The 19,786-nt window shown below is 40.1% G+C and overlaps 1 protein-coding gene across 1 annotated transcript in view; it reads right to left on the bottom strand.

The window, feature by feature from the left end:
* Positions 1–19,786, bottom strand: part of si:dkey-256h2.1 (uncharacterized protein LOC337520 homolog) — a 209,246-nt gene that overhangs the window by 37,587 nt on the left and 151,873 nt on the right. The window contains exon 9 of the mRNA XM_068004185.1: positions 1,909–2,033. Within this exon, the coding sequence (XP_067860286.1) occupies positions 1,909–2,033 (125 nt within the window). The remainder of the gene's footprint in view (positions 1–1,908; positions 2,034–19,786) is intronic.

The following is a 19,786-nucleotide window of genomic DNA, read 5'->3' as shown; positions in this document are numbered from 1 at the left end:
TACCCTCTCTTTATTTCGTTTTCTGCACCTGATTTGACATTGAATATTGAATTCACGATTCTAACTTACACTTCCTGGTTCTGACTGCGCTGCTTATTAACGATGCTTCAATCTGATTGGTTAAAAGGATAGACAGTTGCTTTCCCCGTTCACACAGGTCCCAGATGCCCGGGAGAGGGCACCACGCTGGATTGACGGCCCCCTGAGAGGAACTTGCCGTGCAAAACCCCATGAAAAGTCTATGGGTAATTGCCAGTCTAAGGAGCGGCGTCGTTTGTTTGCCACTCAGAGCAAAATCCACTCCTATTATTTTTTGTCATTTCTACTATAGGCGACCCAAATTGTTTATTTTGTCATTTTCTACATCACGCTAAAGTCTTGGATGGAAAACATCTGCACTCTTTTTGGTGAGATAGGGCCATAGTGTGGGGCATCTCAATTTTAAGGGTTGAATTTTGGGGTGAAACCAGTTTCCAAAGAGTTTATGCACGTTTTAATTCTGCTGAAAGTTACAGTCCAGGTGAGAAGGGCCATTTACTTCATCCATCTCTTCACCAGCATGCACAAGCAAATGAGGTGGATGGTGTAAGCTGTTAGAATTTCCCTCATCTCCGTCCCCATTAAACATGTAATGCACAAGCAGATTAAAGAGGGGCAATGTTGTAATGAGTAGATCTGCCTTGTAGAAATGATCCATTTAAAAGTGCTTATTGCCTGACAACTTTTGCCCATATCTCAGGATTGCCTGCATATTTTAGGATTTTTTTTTGCTTTGGGGAGCTACTGAGCTGCACTTCAAAATGCAACAGTGAGGGACTCTTTGGTCACCATATTTTCAACTCCAACCCACAGTAAGGGATATCATACAGCAGCATGGGATCCCCTTGCTTGCAATCTTGATAAAGAAGAACAGTAAAGAGCAATGGAGATTGAGGAAGCATCAAAAAAGGATGGGACAACCTGTTATTACCCCCTCCCCCTCAATAGGCCCCAGAAAGCTTATGAGGGACCGAGTGAGGAGCTGTGCCTTTGCTGACTTTAAAAGAATAATGCTGGAAATGCAAGATAAGTACATAATAAGACCAGCAAGATCAGAGGAACCAAGAGTGACCCTAAATGGATTAACAAACAAATTAAAAGTAAAATAAACAGGAAAAAGGACCTCTAAAAATCCGGCAGGGAGAAGGGGCTCACTGGGATGAATATAAGACAATGAAATAACAAGTTAAAAGTTTCTGCACTCTACTGCAGCACTAAGGGAGTGCTGTCCTATTGGAGTTGCTGTCTTTTGGATGAGACGTTAAACCAAGGCACGTAAAAGATCCCATGGCAATATATCAAAGAAGAGCAGGAGAGTTCTCCCTCGTGTCCTGGCCAATATTTATCCCTCAAATAACATCACTAAAAACAGATTATCTGGTCATTATCTCATTACTGTTTGTGGGACCTTGTTGTACACAAATTGGCTGCCGCATTTCCTACATTACAACAGTGACTACACTTCAAAAGTACTTAATTGGCTGAAAAGCGCTTTGGGTTGTCCTGAGGTGCTGTATAAATGCAAGTTCTTTCTTTCCTTCTTTCTTTAAAAGGGCAATCAGGGAGGCAAAGAGAAAGCTAGAAAAAAACATAGCTGCAGAGGTAAATCACAACAGTTAAAAATTCTTTCAATGCTACAAGAGAGAGGGTTGCCACCTAACATGCTTTTTTCCATTTGCCACTCCCACATGCCAAAGACTCATTTTTCATATTCCCCATAGCTTTCGGAGGAAACACCGATACATAGATTCACACAAGAGTAAGAGAACTGAAATGAACCATCACAGAACTATAGAATTGTACAGTGCACCATACTTGGGTTTGCCACTCATCCCCATAGTTAAATACAAATGCTATAATATTCTTTACCTTCTTGGTAGAGAATGGCACCACAAATTGAATAGGTTGATACTTCTTGTTGTAATTTTTGTCAAATGTGCCACCAGTGAAGAGTTGCAGTAGTTTAAAGGGATACGGTGGTGATGAACTGTAGCCTAGAAAACAAGAAATATACATAGTGTGTCAAAGTATGTAGAATTTGAACTGCAATTTATTAAAGCCAGAATAAATAAAGCAAAAGTTGCCTGAAAGACTCGCATACAATTTATTCTACTTACAACAGTGTTTCTATTCACAATTTGTTTTCCCTAGCTTCTAGCAATTCCCTGACTTCGATATATGTAATTAGCAATAGATGAGGGGAGTCATGTACGAGTCAAGATTGATAACAAACTTTTGTATCATTTTAGTCTAAATGCTAATCTGTGATCATTTTGTTCATCATAATTACTCAGCTTAACATTGATCACTTTTACTGGAGTCATGTTGATCCTTGTATTTGAGACAGTTTTGGTTGTATAGCATGATTTCATCATTGACATCACAGGGATCCAAAATACATTTTTTATATATAGGTAGTCAGTTAGGCATAATTTTTTATTTTATGGAAAATTATTGTCAAATACACAAAATACCCTTTCACCCAAATTTTATAGCCAGGATTGATTACATTTCTATAGCACTCAAGAATCTTTATGGGGCACACAGATAGATTTCAGGTATCAATATAGATAATAGCGTGTATCATATTATATATGGATGGCTAGGCTGTTAGCGTTGAGCATCACTAATAGTTAATGATGCACAGCAGAAATACCAGTACACATGTACAAGATGTAAACTCGTCACAACAGATATTAAGAGCTTACAATGGTTAACATGAAATTTTGAATGATCAACAGAATGGAAAACTAATTCTTTCTCTTTGTGTAGTTTTCACCTTCATGGCTTGAGTGGTAAACTCATTGCCCATGAAATAGTGGTGCCAATAATAGAAAACAGGCAGAAGGCTGGCAATTAAAAATAATTTTTAACAGAAAATTGCCCCAGGGTCATAACTCTTCTTGCTACCTGTCCAGCTGGGTCACCCTACCTGTTATTGGCTTGCAGTTATATGGACCCTGAGTGGGAAGAATCCCAACGCCCAGTGACTGGTCTAGTCCTCCTGGCCCCATTTGTGAGTTAGACTGGCTGATCGATCAATAACAGTGCCCCGGAATATTTTGGACCTCCCTGGCACAGGTATGGGATTACAGCGACTGCTACAGAGGGTTGACGTACTTCCAATCTCCCAGTGCCAGGTGTGTCATCTTGATGCTGCTTTGACTCCAAAGAGACCGATGAGGATAATCACTAATTGATGATTAGTCAATCAACAAGTGCAGGTTTCAGCCCTCACTAGGCAGACAGCAGGTAAAGAAAGAAGAACTTGCATTTATATAGCGCTTTCATGACCTCAGAACATCCCGAAGTGCTTTACAGCCAATTAAGTATTTTTGAAACGTTGTTACTGTTGTAATATAGGAAACGTGGCAAACTGCGCACAGCAAAGTTCAACAAACAGCAATAAGATAAATGACCAAATGATCTGTTTTGCTGATGATGGTCAAGGGATAAATATTGTCCAGGACACCAGGAGAACTCCCTTGCTCATTGTTGAATTGTGCCAGGGGATTTTCTACATTCACCTGAGCGAGAGGACGGGACCTTGGTTTAATGTCTCATCCACCAGGTACCAGGAACTCCTCATGGTATGGTGGCATGGTAAGCAGCATAATTCACCAATGTGCAAGTGCATTGTCCAACCTCACAATGGACACCATCAAATGCTCCTTCCACCAGCAGCAGCACCAAATCCTAGAGATATGACCCTGTATAACAATGTACCGATATTCTATTTAAAAATTATTTTTAATTAACACCCTTCTGCCAATATTCTATTATTGGCATCACAATTTCATAGACAGTGGTACAAGTGCTGCAATTGGCCTCAGCACCTCTGTGTTAGGAAGAGGGAAATCAGCTACTCCTGATCGCTATCCTACAACTCCTGCTGAAAGTAAATGTGTTAGATGTTGAGTGAGGACAGGATCAGGTTTGGCTGTGATGCCCTTTGCGGTCAATTAGCCTGCCAACACTCATTGCCTGTGCTCACACAAGAAGAATGGCCATTGGGTGAGGTATTGGGGGGCAAGTGACACCAGCAAGGCGTCAACACCTTCAAGAGTGGAAAAAGGAGAGAAGAAAATTGTTAAAAAGTTGGAAGGAAAAGAAAACACATTTCAAACAGTGTAATACTTTTACCGTATAGTCTTCTAAAAACAACAAATACCTTACTGTAGAGCAAACCATTTCCCCCATGGAATTAAATGAAATATCAGTCTCAGTACAGAGACTGTAATAAAGCCAGTTTCAACATCAAGAGGATCCCAATTGCTTTCTGTTGTAATAAAATAGATTTTTTTTCTACTGTGAATTGCCCTGTCGAGGTTTCTATTAAGTTAGATTGTACCTATAGATAATTCTTTGGAACCCTTCTTATCTCTCACTGTCAAATACTCATCCTGGGGAGAACTACAAATGTAAGAAAAACAAATCTATTTACAACAGGATACTTTGCTCTTCTCTTCCAACTCCCAACAGATTCATCTCAACATTTATGCAACATGCTTCATTTTGCAAAATTTAAATTTAATTTTGGAAAGTTTAAATAATGACTTTAATTATGCATGAGCTAAACTCAGATTTTGATAAAAGTAATCCCTAAGGTCACACTGATTATTTCAAGACAAGCATGTAGGTGTAAATTAACCACCAGATTTTAAGGCACACTTCTTGTAACAAAATGTTTTTCTTTATTGAGAACTATTTTCCTGTATTATCGGTCACATAACTGATCTGTTTTTTTAAAAATAAGGAGTATTTGTTTATTTAAAGTGAATGCAAAACTAAACTATTTCTCCAATCGAAATAATTTGCCAAAGTGCAACAAATGTCAAACCATGTGACCCAACAGAAAAGTTACTCATTTGATCACATTAACATTAAGAGGTTAATATAGCTACAACAAGTTTTAGCTGCAGTTTTTGGTAACTTTTCAAACAATGCTACAACAGGAATTTCCTAAAAATTACATTTTATTAATCCTGCTTTTGCTCGCGCAAGCACAAGCACGCACACACACGAAGAGCGGTGAAACATGTAACTTCATCATGATCTCTAAATAACAGCCAGCATTATGCACACCACCATCAGATGGTGTGAATCTTTGTTTACAAAACATTAAACCAATGCTTCAGCGAGTTGGGCGTGCAGCACCCAACACAAACAGGCCACGAGTTTGCACCCACAATTCCACGGCGACTTTCCATTAATATAGCCGACAAAGGGACCCGATTTTCTATCCATCAAAGTGTATCGGCAGAAAAATGTGGGCCACTTAGCATGGAAGTGGAATTTCTAACTTGTTCAATTTTAAATGGAACATTTTTATTCAGAGTTGCTTTTCAATTCCTTTGGTTGGGCATTGTGAATTTTTATCGCCTTCAGGAGATATTTCCTGATGCAATACTACATTCTATTAGCATCTGTTAAAAAATGTCCCTGCGGTGCTGTAAAATGACAAGGGATAACATCCTAACTCTAGCAATCCAGTGCTTTCACCTGATATTCGTTTTTATTTAACAGTTAAAAAAACTGCACAATGGGAGAACAATATACCGTTACAACAACATCTTATATCAGGTCTGGGCCTTGTTCAGCAAAGTCAGTGGAGTAGTGAACCTGGCAACCAGTACAATTTTTGAGAGGTGTAGCATCCTTGACTATGAGGATATGAAAACTGTAGTTTAAAGGACATGGCAGTCTATGTTTATTGTGCAGCCTGTTGAATCATAGAATCACAGAATGGTTACATCACAGAAGGAGGCCATTCGACCCATCGAGCCCATACCTGCTCTTTGTAAGAGCAATCCAATTAGTCTCATTCCCCCATTCTTTCCCCATAGCCCTGCAAATCTTTTCCCTTCAAGTATTTATCCAATTCCTTTTTGAAAGCCACAACTGAATCTACTTCCACCACCCTGTCAGGCATTCCAGATCATAACTACTCGCTGCGTAAAAAAGCTTTTCCTCGTGTCGCCTTTGGTTCTTTTGCCAATCACCTTAAATCTGTGTCCTCTGGTTCTCGACCCTTCTGCCATTGCAAACAGTTTCTCTTTATTTACTTTATCTAAACCCTTCATGATTTTGAACACTTCTATCAAATCTCCTCTTAACCTTCACTGCTCTAAGGAGAACAACCCCAGCTTTTCCAGTCTATCCACGTAACTGAAGTCCCTCATCTCTGGAACCATTCTAGTAAATCTTTTCTGCACCCTATCTAACGCCTTCACATCCTTCCTAAAGGGTGGTACCAAGAATTGGATACAACACTCCAGTTGTAGCCGAACCAGTGTTTTATAAAAGTTCAATATAACTTCCTTGCTTTTGTACCCTATGCCTCTATTTATAAAGCCCAGAAGCCCGTATGCTTCTTTAATCACTTTCCCAACCTGCCCTGCCACCTTCAAAGATTTGTGCACATATACCCCCAGGTCTCTCTGTTCCTGCACCACCTTTAGAATTGCACCACTTAGTTTATATTGCCTCTCCTCATTCTTCTTGCCAAAATGTATCACTTTGTACTTCTCTGCATTAAGTTTCATCTGTCATGTATCTGCCCATTCCACCAGCCTGTCTATGTCCTCTTGAAGTCTGTTACTATACTCCTCATTGTTTACTACACTTCCAGGTATTGTGTCATCTGCAAATTTTGGAATTGTGCCTTGTGCACCCAAGTCCAAGTCGTTAATGTACATCAAAAAAAGCAGTGGTTCTAGTACCAACCCTTGGGGAACACCACTGTATACCTTCCTTCAGTCTGAGAAACAACCATTCACCACTAAACTCTGTTTCCTGTCACTTAGCCAATTTTGATCCCTCTGATGTTGCCTATCTTTCTGTCTCTCGCGCCTTGCCGCCACACTGATTAATAGGAGAACCCCCCCCCCCCCCAGGAACACGGCTACGCGAGCCTTTTGTAAACAAGGTGTATCGCGCATTGACCTTCATAGTCATCAGCGCAGCCATCTACCATAAACTTATGCTCCCTTCTTTGTTGATCCCGTCATCCTCAGGTACGAAGGACACACACTATTACTGCTACTACTACTATACTTATTGTAAGGTCACTTTGTTTGCAGCTACCAAGCTTCTTCTTTGGTTATGAGTGAAGGAAATACTGGGTAATGGAATATAGAACCTCTGTTCTCTATTCATTTCAAGGATTTTTTATTTCTGCAGTGTTAAAAACAAAACATACTTAATTGATATAGTGCAGAAAGGTAAAGCAAATTCAGGCTTTGTATTTCTATCCTATTACCTTTTACTTAATGACTATGCAAGTGCTGCTGTTTAATGTGGAAGAGATGGGGTTCTCAAACTTTGTAAGCGTAAACCACACTGAGCCACTGAGAAAAAACATAATTGTGGGAGAAGTGGGTTTGGTGGATCAGGTGCCTTTCTTTATAACCTGCTTTCTTCCTTACACTCTTATTTAATGTATCGTCAATACCTAACAATCTATGAGGGTCAATTTTAACTCTAGGCTAGTTCAGTGCGTGGGGGACCTGAAACAGGCAGTGCACCCGGAAGATTGAAAGCTCGTGAGGTCTGCCCTAAGCGGCAGGGATGACGTCAAGGCCGGTGGGTGGGAGCAGGAATTGGTGCAGGTGGCGGCGGCTGCCAGGGGCCCAAGGAAAAGGTCCCCACCAGGTAAGTGCTTGGGGGCAGTTAAAATCAATCCCTGTTGTAAACAGATCTGTGGTCAATCACAGAGGTAGCTGAGTGAGTGGAGTAAGATTATAGACTGGCATGTTCAATTGCAAAAATTAACTTATGAGCAAGAGCTAAAATCCCTACTCCTTCATACTTCTGCTTTACCCCTGACAACAACCACCAGGGTAACTAATCACCCAATCTATGACTAGCCAAAACATAACACAGATATGGCATAAAACCTTGACTTACTACAAATTTATCTCACAAAAAAGAACTGAAAATGGTTAAACTAGAATATGATTTAGTATTACAACATTGTAGTGTCAAAATATAAGTTGTTTGAAAAAATGTATTTCTTTTGCCCAATAAAGAGTTTGATGTTGACTGACAATAAGCCAAAACCAGGATCATCAACAGAAAACAAACTATATAGTGAATTAGAAACAGCAAGATCTACAAGATTTGGAAAAGAGAAATATAGTATAGTCATTGAAATGGAAAACAAAATCAGAAATTAAAGAGAGGAAAATCATGTCTCACGAATTTGATTGAGTTTTTTGAAGGGGTAACCAAGAAGATAGATGAGGGCTGTGCAGTAGACGTGGTCTACATGGACTTCAGCAAAGCCTTTGACAAGGTACCGCATGGTAGGTTATTACATAAGGTTAAATCTCACGGGATCCAAGGTGAGGTAGCCAATTGGATACAAAATTGGATTGACGACAGAAGACAGAGGGTGGTTGTAGAGGGTTGTTTTTCAAACTGGAGGCCTGTGTCCAGTGGTGTGCCTCAGGGATCGGTGCTGGGTCCGCTGTTATTTGTTATTTATATTAATGATTTGGATGAGAATTTAGGAGGCATGGTTAGTAAGTTTGCAGATGACACCAAGATTGATGGCATTGTGGACAGTGAAGAAGGTTATCTAGGATTGCAACGGGATCTTGATAAATTGGGCCAGTGGGCCGATGAATGGCAGATGGAGTTTAATTTAGATAAATGTGAGGTGATGCATTTTGGTAGATCGAATCGGGCCAGGACCTACTCCATTAATGGTAGGGTGTTGGGGAGAGTTATAGAACAAAGAGATCTAGGAGTACAGGTTCATAGCTCCTTGAAAGTGGAGTCACAGGTGGATAGGGTGGTGAAGAAGGCATTCGGCATGCTTGGTTTCATTGGTCAGAACATTGAATACAGGAGTTGGGATGTCTTGTTGAAGTTGTACAAGACATTAGTAAGGCCACACTTGGAATACTGTGTACAGTTCTGGTCACCCTATTATAGAAAGGATATTATTAAACTAGAAAGAGTGCAGAAAAGATTTACTAGGATGCTACCGGGACTTGATGGTTTGACTTATAGGGAGAGGTTAGATAGACTGGGACTTTTTTCCCTGGAGAGTAGGAGGTTAAGGGGTGATCTTATAGAAGTCTATAAAATAATGAGGGGCATAGATAAGGTAGATAGTCAAAATCTTTTCCCAAAGGTAGGGGAGTCTATAACGAGGGGACATTGATTTAAGGTGAGAGGGGAGAGATACAAAAGGGTCCAGAGGGGCAATTTTTTCACTCAAAGGGTGGTGAGTGTCTGGAACAAGCTGCCAGAGGCAGTAGTAGAGGTGGGTACAATTTTGTCTTTTAAAAAGCATTTGGACAGTTACATGGGTAAGATGGGTATAGAGGGATATGGGCCAAGTGCAGGCAATTGGGACTAGCTTAGTGGTATAAACTGGGCGACATGGACATGTTGGGCCGAAGGGCCTGTTTCCATGTTGTAACTTCTATGATTCTATGAAAATGAGATGCTATTTAATAGTAGAAAACTGTCTTTGGGTAAAGTCAAAGCGTATCAGCATTTGAAAATAGTCAAAATTCTGCTTATAATATTAAAAACAGAATTTCAACCAATATTGCAATCAAAAAAAGAGCAAATACAGCAAATCTAAAAGAAAATACATACAAAGATCTAGGGCAAGGATCCATTTTATCTAAATATAAACACTGAACCAAAAACAAAATGACACAAGGGTCAGGGCAAAGGCAGTGGGAAAATGCTGAAAAACACAGGCAGGACCCCAGAGTTTAGACTACTCTGTTTGTGAAACACAAATAGAAAATGCTGGAAACACACAACAGGTCAGTCAACAACTGTAGGGGGAAAATGTCGGGTTAACATATTAGACAGTGTGCTTCAGTACTGAAGACTGATTGATGTACAAAGATTTTAACAGAATTGGAAAGAAGAGGAAGGAAAACAAACAATGAGATGGCAATCACAAAAGAGGAAGTTAAAAAGGAGATTGTTAGATGATGCCAAAACACAGATGTTAAAGACATAACAGAACGAGGCGACAAAGTGCTCACCGTTCAGTCTCCTTTGCATTGGGGAGACTAAATGCAGCTTTGGGGATCACTATGCCGAAACCTCTATTCTATTTGCAGATATAAGCCTGAGCTCCTGTGACTCGCCATTTTAACTCCCTCTCCCATTCCCACTCTGATCTCTCCATCTTTGGCTTTGTTCACTCTTTTGACCAAGCTTAACGCAAGCTTCAGCAAAAGTGTCTGAGCTTTCTCCTGGGCACTCCAGCCTTCTGGTCTAAGCACTGACTTCAATAAACCTCAGATCTTAGCTATATCCTCCAATTTCCAGCATTTTGGTTTTAATTCTAGACCTGCATTTGCAGGTTTTCTGTCTCCTTTTTCAATTTTTCACCATTCTTGTCTTTTTCAAGAGTGTGCCTCTCACTGTCTTAGCTATTTGCAAGTTCTATTGTGTCTTAACATCTGCCTATTGGCTGTATCACTTATGTCACTTCTTTGAAATAGTGTCATGGGATCATGGAATGGGACTTGAACATTAGAGTATCACTTATGTCATCTAAACAAAACACAGCAACAAATGTCACAGAACAAAATAATTGTGCAAAGGAAGGCATATTTAAATTATAGCAACAGTAGTTTTATTTCCTTGAAGAGGGAGATATTAGCCTTGAACTGAGGTGAGGAATGGAACAGGACTAACTAAGGATCTGGCTGAGTTAACAAGAGAGATGGAGAGAGGTGATAGAGATGATAAAACAGATGAAGAGAAGAAAGGCCTCAGGCATGTGTGGAATTGGTATTGAAGTATTAAAAGACTGTCACTGTCATTGAAACATTCTGCAAAACAGAGAAAGTACTTTAGGTTTAGAAAGTGGAGGAAGGAGAGCAGGAATGAGTATAAGAATTCCAGAGGCATTTCAAGTCAACAAATACTTTCAGGTTCAAATCTCGCATTTATAGAGTGCCTTCCACAACCTCAGAATATTCCAAAGCGCTTTATAGCCAATGAAGTATTTTTGAAGTGTAGTCACTGTTGTAATGTAGGAAATGCAGCACCAATTTGCGCACAGCACGCTCCTACAAACAGCAATGTAATAATGACCAGAAAATCTCTTTTTTTTTAAAAATGGTGTTGGTTGAGGGAAAAACATTGGCCAGGACACTGGGGAGAACTTCCCTGCTCTTCTTTGAAATAGTCCCATGGAATGGGACTTGAACCCACAACCTTCTGACTTAAAAACAAGGTGCGCAAAATTGATCATTTCTATCTGCAATATCACCATATTTAAAGCTGAAGCCCTGATCACAAAACTGATCTCTGTGGCAGCGATATGCTGCAGTCGGTCATAAATAAAACTGTCATAATGGGAAGCAGTTTTTCAAGTTGTATACAATTTAAATGAGGATACAGTTCTCATTTGTGCTTACTCTCTTCTCAGTTCACGCTTAAATATTCCAGATCAGCAAAGGCCAGTGTTAATTAAATATAAGTATATTTAAACTGATGTAATGGAGGTCTCTGAACTAAAATATTAATAAACCAGTTATTCCTATTGTTTTAAACATCAGGGAATTAATTCACTTGCTCTTATGTGCTTCTTTACTTGCCCAAATGAACAATTACACACAATTCAAAAAATGAAAAAAGGCCATACATATATAAAAATAAGCTTTGATGGAAAACAACTAAAATTAAATGCATAGTTATTAAAATTGTTTTTTTTCCAAATCACAAGAAACTTAACTTCCTCTTTTTTATTAAAAAGCAAAGGTGAAAAATCATGTCCAGGTCACCACTAAGATGCAGGATGGCAACATGATGAAAGAGTGCACTTCAGGCATTACAAATGGGAAATAGCCTGGATGGTGAAATTAGGTCATATCTGGGACATCAATATATTGAAGCTTTTGAACATGTGTGGCGAGAACTTCCTGCACCCATTAAATTCCTGACGAGAAATACAAGTAAGGCATAAGTGATTTCCACCAATATTTGTGGTTGGTTGTGCCTCAATTATGCCCATTTACGGGACCTAACTAACTGACTGATAACCTGTACCAGTGTATCTGCTCTGCACTATTGCAATGGCAAAAGTTGGCCACCAAAGTCCATTCACAACAAGCCCACCCTATAGTGCATGCAGGCATTCTGCTGTGGAAAACGAAATTATCAAAATATTTGTTTTTAATTGGTATTTCTTGGAAAATGCAGAATTGAAGGAAAATATGGATGTCGCCATCCCTATCACCTTTAGCTGCACCAGTGTTCCCTCTAAGTTTCACTGCAATTTTGATTTTGCATTTAGTATTAATGGTCGCCTGCAATATCTTTTCAAATACATATTTTGATTTAAAATAGCTGTTCTCAATCCCAGGAAATTCAAAGTAGAAAAAAAATTGTTGTCTGAAATCATAAAGTTATACTTTTTTTTTTGAGATGCCCTTGGCTTTATCATACATCATTTGTAATGAAAATCAATGTACGCTAAAATGGACTGAAACAGCTCTCACATTTTAATGCTTAATACCAGAAACAGGTATGAAATATGAGCTTTTATCCTAATTTTTAAATTCAGCAATAAAAGCATTATACTTCAAAGCAATCAAAGCTGCAGAATTGAGAGTGGGTATTATTACTCGTAAATCTAATTTTATACTTTTATCTCAGACTTCTTCTGTCAATTTGTCAAAATTTGTTACAACATAAAATCTGTAAAAGGCAACATAAGTATGCACTGTAAATATAAGCAATCTATAAAATTGTTTAAGCAAGTTGATAATGCCACAGTTATCTCTCCAATTACTGCAATGGAAAGAAAATGTTTGATGTTCTGGGTATCTGAGCATTTTGTATATTATGAAAAATAATTCTCAATAGTGCATAATTTAGTAGGTAATTTTTCAATTACAATCTTAAAAATGCATTCGGTACGTGATATAGACTAGCTATGTTCCCTTGCCGTCTGTGCTGAGTTAGAAGGTTTCAGCTTGAGCAACTGTAGGGGTGCTATAATTGGCCTCAGCAATCAATGGGCTAGGGAGGTCAAAAATTAACCAACATGTCTAATGTGATTGTTGTCTAGTGTCGTCTTTGGAAAGAGTACATGTGTGGACATAAGGTGAGGAGAGGAAATTGAAGAACCAAAGAACTCTTAAAACCTGGGCTGACAAAGGACAAATGGGCACTTGTGTGAGATATCGGAGCGTAGCATTGGAACTATAACACAGCACGAGGCAACTCCACAAAAAAGGAAGGGAGAAAACTGGTTGGGGCGGGGGGGGGGGGGCGGTGGAGTGGGGGTTATACCTATGTGGAATACAGTGGATTTATACCTGTAAAGAGAATAAGTATCATTGTAGGAAGGTAACAGAAGCTAAAATGTGAACTAAATCACAATTGTAGTGCTGGTAAACTGTCCTCTGAAATGCCTTAATGTTTTTCTCCCTTGTTAAACAGCTGTTAAAATCACTCATCTTAGACAGAATATGTGTGAAAATGAATTTTACATTACTCACTGAATACATATTGTTGAGAACCTTTTGATATAATGTTCAACTTAATTTAATGCAATTGCATATTAAGTAACATTCTCTGGAGATTTCACACAAAAAACATAGAATAATGACCAAGGAGTAGCAGGTAATGAAAAATATAGTGGTTATGTAGATTTCCATTAGGGTCAAAATGTTCTTATTAAAACCAATTACATAATCTGCTATAAATAATTGAAATTACGTCAATGAAATGAACAGAAAAAGATCTAATGGGAAAATAATTCTAACAGATTGATGAAATAGGAAAAAAGTCTTGTACATGAATGTATGATATATAAAATGTGACTGTTTTGTTTCATGGCAACTCATTTAAAAAGTGTAGCATTGCATGAATTTGTTATAAACATTATAACATAAATTTTAGATTTTTAAATCAACTTTCAAATGGTTATGATTAGACAGATTTCTTTCAGAAAACAATATTTAGGGATACAGTATATGAGTAATTTGAGACATAACTTATGGTAAGTGTGGCATGCTTGGGAGGAACAGGTGACTTTGGATCTATGGTTTCCAAAGATTTCTACCACTGAGGGTTTCCTCACCTCATGTCTAGGTCTGTTGTAGACTAATTGATAAAGATAAGTGAACAACTCCATTATCATTGTATCATGCGACTACCAGGGTGGTAATACTAAATTGGTCTAGCAATTCCTATGTTCCTATGATGGCAGATTCTCAGCTCTTTTTATGCTCTATATTGGGAAATGGATCTGGCACCCAGGGGGAAAAATTTGTTTGCACCCAAAAATGGGGGTGCTGGAAATGGATAAGCCTGAGGTACACCTAATATTGGGACTCGGGCCTCATTAAGATCGTACCGGTGGGCAGTGGATGCCTAATGGGCATCCCCAGGCAGCTCACCGGAGAAGAGGCCTCGAAGATCAGGCTGCTGCATCGCTGGCAGCGGCCTCAGGTGAAGGGGACCGTAAGAGGAGGGGCGATCAGGAAGGTAATGGTGGGCGGGATCAGGGAGGGTGGCGGCGGCGATCAGTGGGGGGGAAGGGGTCGAGATCATCGGAGTGGGGGGGGGGGTTGAGGTCACGATTGGGGGGTGGGTGGGAGTGGTGGCTGGCAGCGGCTCCTGTGGTTTGAATGTGCAGCTGGAAGGAGCATTCCTGCTCCTCCCACCTCCACTTTCAGGTAAGTATTTTTAATCATACGTACGGCCACCAATGATGGGGAGAAGGAAGTGGGGATGCACAAGAGGCCTGAGTTGGAGGAATGCAGAATTCTTGGAGAGTTGGGGGCTGGAGGAGATTACAGAGATAGGGACAGGCGAGGCCACGGAGGGATTTGAACAACAGGATGAGAATTTTAAAATTTAGGCCAACTAGTGGAATAATCTTTCACTATTACCCCATCAAACCCTTTCATGATTTTGAACTTTGCTATTAGATCTGCTCTGGTGAATACTGCTATAGTTTTTCATGTCTTTCATCATAACTATATACTCTTATTCCTGTTATCATCTTTGTGTATCTATGATGCACCTTTTCCATGGTTTCAATATCCGTTTTATAATGGAGTGCCCAAAACTGCACACAATACTGACCAATGCTATGTACAGATTCATCAGCACCTCCTCGATTTTGCATTTGATGTCCCTAATATAAACCCAAACTCATACTCAAACTCATGGCGTTTGGAATCATAGAAAGGTCACAGCACGGAAGGAGGCCATTTGGCCCATCACATCCATGCCGGCTCTATGCAAGAGCAATCCAGCTAGTCCCACTCTCCCGTCCCTTCCCTGTAGCCCTGCAAATTTTTTCCTTTAAAGTACTTATCCAGTTCCCTTTTGAAGGCCATGATTGAATCTGCCTCCACCACCCCCTTAGGCAGTGCATTCCAGATCCTAACCACTCGCTTTTCCCATCTGCAATTTTGCTTTTAAAGATAATTGCTAACTGCATCCCACGATCTTTTTGTTCCTCCACTTTATTGGGGATTTTATGGTTTGGGGTATATTTCCATTCTCTATTCTTTTTCCCGAAGCATACTGCTTCACATTTATCTACATTGAAATGCATTTGCCATATCTGCCTACTCCCATAACCTGTTCCCATCCTCCTGCAGCCTTACTCACAGTTTGCCTTGACCTCCAATTTGGTTTTGTCAGGGAATTTTGATATTTGTTCTATCTCCACAGCACTGCAAAAAGTATTTAATTGTGAAATGCTTTTAAAACAATGTGGTGTGAAAAGACACTGTACAAATGAAGCATGATTAACTGCAAGGGGTCACCTGCCACAGAGTGGGGGAAAAAAACTGTTTTCCACATGCAAAAAGCGTGGAAATTTATTTTTTTATAAAACTCATTATAAAAATAATGGACGTGTGGGAGTGACTACAAAGAATGCATTTTATTTCAGCATTCAGATAGGAAATTTGTAACTATTCCCACCCATCTATTATTTATTGTTTTATTGCAAGACTGATAAAACAAAGAGATCAACAAAAAAAGGGCCCAAAATGGGGTCCGGAATGCACGCACGCACTGATAGTGTGATGCGTGCTAGTCGTCATATTGGTAAAGGCGTTTGCGCATCCACAGATTACAAATGCAGGCAGCATGTAAAGTAGGAAGAATATGTGGTAGATCAGTGTGCAACACTGATTTAAAGGGTAGATGCGATTTTGGAACTCAATGCTCCTTAACCTCCTAGCCTCGCACAGCTGAACAGGTCGTAGACGGCCTGGAGGACATCCCACCAGCGCTATTTAAAGGGATCATGCAGGAGTTACAGGTTAGTTGCTGGATTATTGCCATGTTTTTTCATCAAAACTGTGTTTAATTTTTTTAAATATACTCAACACAACAGTTAACAATTCCAATTCAGATTAATTATGGTACCAGCTGCACAATTAAATAACAATTTCGAATGTCTTTAGTAATAATCTCACGTGTAGCTTATTTTACCATTTTCAGATTCTGCTTCAATAAATAACTAACCACATCAAAAAATGTTTTCATTATCCAACTTGTTAGCCATTGTGATTCATGTAAATAGATCAGACTTGAGTTCAGTTGCACTGAAACAGACTGAAAATGTGGCTTATCTATAGTTCAACAAGCAGCCAACAAATTTGATTCATGGTATGAACAACCAATGGAACGACACAGAACACAAATCTATCCTAAGTAGGCAATGTGTCCATTTTATCATTTAGCACACAATTATATTCAGTGTCTCTGCTGCCGGTGAATAAAGATATTTCAGGCATTCTAGGAAAACATTTAACAAGCTCTGATGCCTGCTTCCAGAGGTAATTGCTTAAGCAACAATTATCATTGACTGTATTTCTTATTTTTAAAAAAGCAAAGCGGCATCATTTTATTTTATTAATTCTCAGGATGTGGGCATCACTGGCAAGGCCGGCATTTATTGCCCATTCCTGATTCTGGTTGCCCTCGACAAGGTGGTGGTGGGCCCTCTTCTTCTTGAACTGCTGTAAGCCGTGTGGTAAAGGTGCTCCCACAATACTCTTAGGTAGGGAATGCCAGGATTTTGACCCGGACATTATCCAATATATATATATCCAAGTCAGGATGGTGTGTGACTTGGAGGGGAACTTGGAGGTGATGGTGTTCCCATGCATCTGCAGCTCTTGTCCTTCTAGGTAGTGGAGGTCACGGGTTGGGGAGGTGCCACCGAAGAAGCCTCGGCGAGTTGCTGCAGTGCATCATAAGGTTCATCAGCATGGATTCACTGCATAGAGGGAAGTCTATGAAAATTGCTTATCTAATACATAACCCACAAAACTCAGAAAACCCGATGAACAGCTTCAAAAGCTGACAGAGCCCCAAAAGGCTGACAACTTCAAAACCGTTACTGCCTGCAGGTTGCAATCGGGGCCAGTAGCGCTGGGAATGACGCATAGAGGAAGAGTGGGACCTGGCCCGTGCTTTAATTAGAAATGAAAAAAACAGGGGGAGAAAGCACTATGCGTTTGCACTGTCAGCTGTTTTTGAGCCACAAGGGTGGACAGAACCCATCTGTACATAAGAAATAGGAGCAGGAGTAGGCATACGGCCCCTCGAGCCTGCTCCAGTATTATTTTAACTAGGAATCAATTGGTTTCCAAGAAACTGTTTCTAATAAATGAATGACATTTCTACTCACCAGCCCCAAAACATCTCAGACGAACATTCCAGGAAGTCAGGATAATTTACTGTTGTAATAGTGAGTCAGAACATTTTTACCTGCTTCTCTTGTTTGAACTGTGATTTCTGATGCAGGCAAATTACTGAACAAGTCATCTAAAGTTTGTTACAAGTTTAGATGACTCAGACTTAATAAATAATAGGTCTATTTGGATAAAATTAATTTGGACATGTCACTCATTCATTATTGCTCAAGATATTACATCTGGAAATTTATTTTAATAGTTTAACACTTATGCAACTACCAATCACCTTGGCATTATGTTCAAAATTATGTATAAATGTGACTAGAAATAGCAAGTAATTATACATACATATTTTATATATACATATATTCCTCAGTCCTACTCAAAAATCTAAAACTAATGCTTCTTCAACAATACATACATTTTAGGGCTGTCACCAAACACCAGAATAATCAACTTGTCAACTGCCATTTTCCAGAGGTGATTATTGAGACATGAATACACAGGCCTGTAGATGGGGACTGGCAGGTTCAATGAAACCATTTTCAATTTCACTGAGAAACACAGTCAGGGTGAAAGAATTTAACTCAGAGCAGGAATGGGAGTGCAGGGGGCTGAAGTGGGTTGCAATCTGTTCAGCCCTCCACAGCGCGAGACTCAGGAGATTTTAACTCCCGGGCCTCATTTGCATACCCCGACACAGACTCCTGCCAGAAACCAGCCCCTGAAAGGTAAGTGAGGAGGTGGGGGGGGGAGGAAGTGGTCAGTGCCCTGGAAAGGAGAGGCCCATGGTGTTATTGTGGGGCCTGGGAAAGTTCTCCTGTTCCTCCTGCCTGTAGAAAAATCATGTAAATATTCAATTTGATGAAAACTACAAGCAAGAGAAGGCCATGTGACGAGTCCTCGCGTGCTCCGCGGTCCACCATGAGAACGGAAAGTACAGCCTGTCTGAGCCTGTAAATTACTGCCTAGTGTTGTTGAGTTTTATACTTTCATACTTAATAAATTTTTCCAACTCGTTACTAGTTGACTAGTCTTGCTGTCGATTCCTTCGTCAAGTTCGAGCCCGAATTCTTTACAAATTTGGCGACCATGACAGGACTTGACTAAGACGATGTAGACTATCTCTTGTGACAATTAGGAATCTTGGGGTCGCGACTGTCTGGCCAACACGTGCTTTGGGAAGGCAAACCACTAAGGGGAACGTGGAGACTAATTGAGAGACCCGCAAGTAATCAAAGACGCATTCCTGGGACTTGGTTTAGTAAAATGGCATCCAAAAATGTAGCGTTAGCCTATAGAGAGAAGCTAGACAAGTTGCCTGCTAATGAAATTCAGGAACTGTTAGCAGGGTGCCTCACTGTGGGCGAACACATGCCCTTCAAAGCAGTGGTAGCGTTTATCCAGGGATAGGTAGACGAGAAGAAGCTAAAGATTGATAAAGCGAAGACCCTTTTAGTATTGTTGCGCTCAGAGAAATGACGAGATAATTAAGCAAAAAGATCAAGAGATTGAAAAGTTAAAACAGCAATTGCAGGAGAGAGATCAGGAGATCGACAGTCTGAACCAGAAAGTTCGTAGCCTAGAACTAGGAGCAGAACAGTCGGCCACGTTGCTGCAGCAACAGAGTCTCTCTAGTCTGAATGCAGGAGCAGTCCTGGTAGAGGCACAACAAATCCAACATAAACTGAAGAGGTGTCAGAAGGAGAACAAAAAGCTCAAACAGGAATTGGGAGATGCTAGGGGAGCACTGAGGGAAGCAGTCAAAAAACCTAATCGGGACCACTCCCTATGCAGACTTAAAATAGAGGAATTGAAAGGAAAATTGGGGCGGCAACAAGCTCTAGTATCAGCAGTGACGGCAGGAATATCAGTAAATATAGGAAACCCAGGAGATGAGGTGGACTGGGACCATCTGGATGAGGAGGCGACTGAGTACGACCACGGTGATAACTGGTCGGAACTACGGGATTCCCCCTCAGGGACCTAAACTGGTTGCGGTATTGACGAGGACTGCTAACTATGACATTCAGGGCCAAGCTATAGGTGCACATGTATCCTCACGGTCGCTTGCTCCC

The sequence above is a fragment of the Heptranchias perlo genome, chromosome 2 (assembly GCF_035084215.1).
Source record: "Heptranchias perlo isolate sHepPer1 chromosome 2, sHepPer1.hap1, whole genome shotgun sequence".
Taxonomy (NCBI): domain Eukaryota; kingdom Metazoa; phylum Chordata; class Chondrichthyes; order Hexanchiformes; family Hexanchidae; genus Heptranchias; species Heptranchias perlo.
The sequence above is the reverse complement of the archived record's forward strand: the minus strand, read 5'-3'. Positions and strand labels throughout refer to the sequence as shown.